At 34.9% G+C, this 5,651-nt stretch overlaps 1 protein-coding gene across 1 annotated transcript; it reads right to left on the reverse strand.

Moving 5' to 3' along the window:
* Window positions 1–853: 853 nt before the first annotated feature.
* Window positions 854–2,892, reverse strand: LOC112524452 (alcohol dehydrogenase 1-like). Its single transcript, XM_025134272.1, is given in 10 exon segments — window positions 854–1,059; window positions 1,062–1,131; window positions 1,211–1,372; window positions 1,474–1,631; window positions 1,703–1,778; window positions 1,880–1,962; window positions 2,054–2,379; window positions 2,468–2,514; window positions 2,593–2,729; window positions 2,803–2,892. Coding segments are annotated over 10 exon segments (1,137 nt in total). The 5' UTR covers window positions 2,840–2,892; the 3' UTR covers window positions 854–1,018.
* Window positions 2,893–5,651: the final 2,759 nt, after the last annotated feature.

A 5,651-nucleotide genomic window follows, 5' to 3' on the forward strand; every position in this document is an offset into this window, starting at 1 on the left:
ATATATTATATTATTTATTTATCTTTTATCATCCTTTTGATATTAATTAACATATTACATTTTTAGAGATTTGTTTTAATTATATTATAAAATATTGTAATTGATTAATTTTTTAAGATGTCATTGTTAGTCATTTTATATGTTTATGAACTAGTTTTTACAAAACATGATTTATTAATCAGCTAGCCTATCAACTACTAGATAGCCGAAGCTAGTTTGCTAAACATAGCCTAAAAGTTGTCAACCAAATTTGTTTTTACAAAATTTTAATATTGTAAAACAAGCCATATATTTGTTGGTTTAGACTCAAGTTTCATGTTTTATGAAAATGCATGTATTTTAATTCGATTTTTGTTTTATGTAATATATTTTTAAAATCTTCATTTTAATAATTTGGTTTACATGTGATAGTGTATAAAATACAACATACTTTGATTTGATGTCAATTTTAAGTTGCTTACTATGGTCTAAATATTTAAGATATTATATCTAAGATATAAAAATGAATGTTCTAAAAATGTGTGAAATAAAATAAAAATAAGAAAATACGTTATATTTTACATGCAATTACAAATTCACGTAAGACTGTATTCTATCAAACGTATCGTATGCAACAATTTACCTGATAAGTAAGAGTCACTACCCTCGCTGACCGGGTAAAACTCTCCATCCTTATCATCATTCTTATCAGACAAACGATTACTTCGATGTGAAGAGAGTACCCATTTCCTTACTTAGACTAACCTTGGGGAGGGATTTTTACTTATTTAATAAGGAAATTATCTACTCCATCCGAGATTCTTGGTCTATACCATATTTATCGGTAAATGTTTACTAAATGACCCAAATAATCTTTTTAATACGATAACCACAACTTTACTAAAACAATTGTAAAGTACATTGCAGGAGGACCAAAAGAGATTTCATGACAGAAGCATTTATACATCAAAATTACTTCAATTGAAACATCAAGAAAGGGAAAGTAGATTTCAAGAATTACAACACTTTGAAAAGGTATCTATGCATCCATGCGAATGATGCAACGAAGACCTTCACCNGCATCAAATCGAAGGCCTTGTTGATCTCAGAAAATGGCACTTCATGTGTTATGAACTTCTCCACCTCAAGTTCCTGCAACAAACTTTTCATCATTCTTCCATTTTTACCCTTTTTATGAATTAATTATTCAAATGTGAACGATATCAGTTACCTTATTCATGTACTTTTCGACCACAGATGGAAGGTCTGATCGTGGTTTGTAGTTTCCAAAGAAGGTACCCTTCAGAGTCCTTTCGTTCAATAGATTCACAGGATTCGTCTTGAAAACGGCATCTTTATGTGGAACACCCACAAGAACAGCAACTCCCCAACCCTGTTGTCAATTTATCCAATTTTGTTATTGTACAAGTAAATTCATCTATGAATCAAAAGAAAACGGTTTTGTATGAAGTGGGTATAAGAGTAAATTCATACATCATGAACACATTCAAAGGCAGAGATCATAGCATCAATATGGCCGGTGCATTCAACACTCCTGTCAACACCTCCATTCGTCATCTCAGCAATCACTTCTTGTACCGGTTTCTTGWAGTCTTTTGGGTTCACAAACTCCGTTACCCCGAATTTCTTTGCTGTTGAAACCCATTATTCATCTAATTAGTTCCTATTCACATATCAAACTCGTGAGATTTTTAAAACTTACCAAGCTCAAATCTATTGGCATTGAGATCAACCCCAATGATCCTTGAAGCACCAGCAATTCTTGCACCTTCAGCAGCCTGCTCACAATCAAATCATTACCATTATTGTATCAGAATCAAGTCAAATCATATATTTTAAAAAATAAAAATGTCAATGTAAGAATCAGATCAAATCTTACAGCAAGTCCCACAGCTCCGAGTCCAAAAATGGCGACCGATGAGCCTTTTTTCGGTTTTGCAACATTCAAAGTAGCACCCAGGCCTGAAAACACCCAAAAGAACATGATCAAGATACAAGAAAACTTGATGTAAAATCCAACAGAAAATGTTGTTGAAATATGATTTGATCTGACCTGTGGAGATTCCACAACTGAGGACACAAACTTTGTCGAGAGGAGCAAGAGGGTTGATTTTGGCAAGACATCCAACATGAACCACGGTGTATTCGCTAAAGGTCGAAGTTCCAACGAAATGGAAAATGGGTTTTCCTTGGATCGAAAACCGAGACTTCTGATCATGAATCATGACTCCCCGATCGGTGTTGATCCTCAGGAGATCGCACATATTACTCTCTTCGGACTTACAGTGAGCACATTCTTTGCATTCTCCGGTGAAAACAGGAAGAACATGGTCTCCTGGCTGAAGATCAGTCACTCCTTCCCCAACACTCTCCACAATCCTGATCCATTCCAATCAAATTCATCATCTAAATTAATTAAATGAATTAACAGAAACCCTTTAGAATTTTATACAAGAATTAAACATACCCTCCAGCCTCATGACCTAAAATTCGAGGAAACACAGGATTCTGACCCTGAAAAGCTCATAGAAACAACGATTCAGCCATGGATTTGGGCAAATGGATAGTATAGTTATAAAGCTAGTAGATTACCTTGGCTTCCCAGAAGTAAACGTCGGTGTGGCACAGGGAGGTGAAGAGGATCTTTATTCGGACTTCCATTTTTTGGGGTGGCGCCACCTCCACTTCTTCAATCACCAGTGGCTTCCCAGCTTCCCACGCCACCGCCGCTGAGTGAAATTTACAACCACGATCAGCACAAATCTTTAGCCATCAAAAGAATGAATGAAATGAAATGCTTACCTTTGCATCGAATCACTTGACCAACATTAGTCGACATTCTTGATCGCTGAAACAGAAATCTTTAAGCAAATGTAGAATTGGTTTGCGTTTATGGTTGATATTAGGATGAATCAGTGATTATCAAGAATTGGGTATTTATAGGATCCATTTAAGTTTGAATCTTTGAGTTGGTAAACAAGAGGCTCCACCGGGAATGAAATTACAGCTTACAGAAACCAGCCACCAGGTTTTGGTTTGCGTTGACATGTGAAACCCCATGTTTAAACAAAAACAGGAAACCGTTGATCGTCCACGAATAGGATTCCAACCCTTCTGAAAAGTATATGAATATGAAGAATAAACTACAAATTTGGTCCCTGTGGTTTGTCGAAACTTATAAGATGGTTATTGTCGTTTGTAAGAATATCCAAATTTGGTCCCTCTCTTTAAGGTCATCAAAATATTTCGTTAAATGAAGGAATTTTTAGGGAAATTTGTTAAGAGCCATTTTGCGGGGTCCAATAATACGGTGTGGGAGTTAATTAAAAAGTAATTAAGATGAGCTACAAGATGAAAAACATAGAATAGAAGAAAATAATATAAAGGAATGGAACATTGGAAACTTTAGGGGTAGGTAGAAGGATGGGTATCTCGGATTCAATCTTTGTGCATAAATATGGATTCAGATAGTGTTAAGTTAGATCACAACTTTGTCATGTTTGACAGATCAAATGTCACAGTCAGAGTGAAGGAATCTAGACTGACGATGACAGGATTACACACAGTTGTAGAGATTTTTTGTGTCAAATGTGGATCAATTGTTTCATGGACATATGTAAGATCTCAAGGCTTTCAATTTTAATCATTTTATGGGTTACATTAAGATGTTGTGTGTAACAGCCGCGATGCGGGTGTGTCACTCGTCCCACATCGGTTGGGAAGGAGAACGAAGCACTCCTTATAAGGGTGTGGATACCTTCTCTAGCAAGACGCGTTTTGGGTGGGATACGAACTTCGGTTCATGCCCACGCCAGGAGAAAACCATGCGGCTACCGTGACCGGTTAGGTGCGGGTTAGTCAAAGCGGACAATATCTTGCTACGGGGTTCTGGGGGCGTTACATTGTGTTATCTTTATGAAGTTGTTTACATCTTCGAGTATGTGAAATTTGGATTTCTATGATTATATTTAAATTTAGTTTGTGTTCATAATATGTTCACAAACTATATCAGATCTCGCAGATTTAGAGTGTTCATAATGCGTTCACACACCATAAAAGTATTTCTAAGAAAGTGTTCACAATCTGTTCATCTTGATTTCATATTCAATTGTGTGTATGATATGGAGAAAAAAAGAAAGGATAGAGAAAATAGGAGAAAGATTGAAGAAAAATAAGGAGGGAGAGAGATGAGAGAGAAGAAAAAAGTTTTTCATTTATTGTAGAGTTTTTATTTTTCAATTAACTTTTTGTGTTTTAAATTGAATCTTACAGATCTCACAAATTAGTCAAAAAAAGATCTATATATATATATATATACACACACATGCATGTACACACTGACATACATAGATATTATATACCAGCCATTCAAGTTTTTTTTTCTCTTTCTTTAAACCATGTAGTGTGTGTGAGGATGGAGAACGATTACAGAGTCACAAAAGGAGATGGGTTCGAAGAGAGGGTGAAGGGAGAGCAAGGTTCTTCATCCAAACCACCAAATCGCTCACACCACATTGTAAATTGTGATTTAGAACTTTGACAGTGCAGTTTGCGGTTTGCATTTTTTTTCCAAATCACAATATTGCAGTGCGGTTTGCAGTTATCAAATCGTTGTTTAAACCGCACCGCACATGCACACACACACACACACACATATATATATATATATATACACACACATATATAATAATTATTAATTTATTATTTATGTAATATTTTTTGACTTTATGTTTTGGACTTTGAGTTTGATCAATATGACAATTGTCAATAATAATAAATTAACTTTAAGGCCCATATGGCATACTCACATATCCAATTTAGTTTGAATTTTATTTATTTTTTACTTTTTTAGACTATTTTTAATTATGCAATATGTATTTAAGGACAAGAGGTATTGAAACTCTTTATTTTTTTGGACTACATTCATATTTAATCGTTGATTATATAATGTATTTTTAAACTTATAATTACTGGATTCCAGGAATAAAGTGTGATAAGTACAAACCGCATAAACTACAGTTTAAGGTTTATGCAGTGCAGCTTCAAGAAATGTTCAAATCGCATACACGGTGCAGTTTGTTGTTTATCCCCAAACCGTACCGCAAACACCTCTAAGGGAGGGGGAAGGTACTTGGTGCGGAATAAGTTGTTCGATGGTGTGGATGAGACTAGCCGGAGCAGAAGAGTAGTGGAGAGAAAGACGAAGTTGGTCGATGACGGTCGACGGAGCAAAGGAGCAGCGGGGAAGTGGAGACATCTAGGTCGGTGGTGGTCGATAGAGAAGGGGGCTCACGATATTCCAACGTGCTTGTGTGTATATATATTAAATACAATAAATTTATATTTGTTTCTTAAAAGAAAATGTAAGGTAATCAAATAAGCCTTTGAATTCATAGATTTAGAAGCAGGGATCCAATTCAAAATAAAATCAAAACCATAATGACCATGTATTTTTTTGGAGGACCCAAAAACATATTTTCAGTAATCAAGGGACGAAATTTGTAATTTTATCTAAAATAAAACTATTAAGTGATCTACATGTTTAAACAAAGAAAAGATCACATGCATGCCCTTCTCTTGGCAAATATTATCTTTTTCCTTAAAAATAACTGATATATATCTATATCTATACTATATTATAAAGCATTTGG

The sequence above is a fragment of the Cynara cardunculus genome (assembly GCF_001531365.2).
Source record: "Cynara cardunculus var. scolymus isolate 2C chromosome LG 13, CcrdV1, whole genome shotgun sequence".
NCBI lineage: Eukaryota > Viridiplantae > Streptophyta > Magnoliopsida > Asterales > Asteraceae > Cynara > Cynara cardunculus.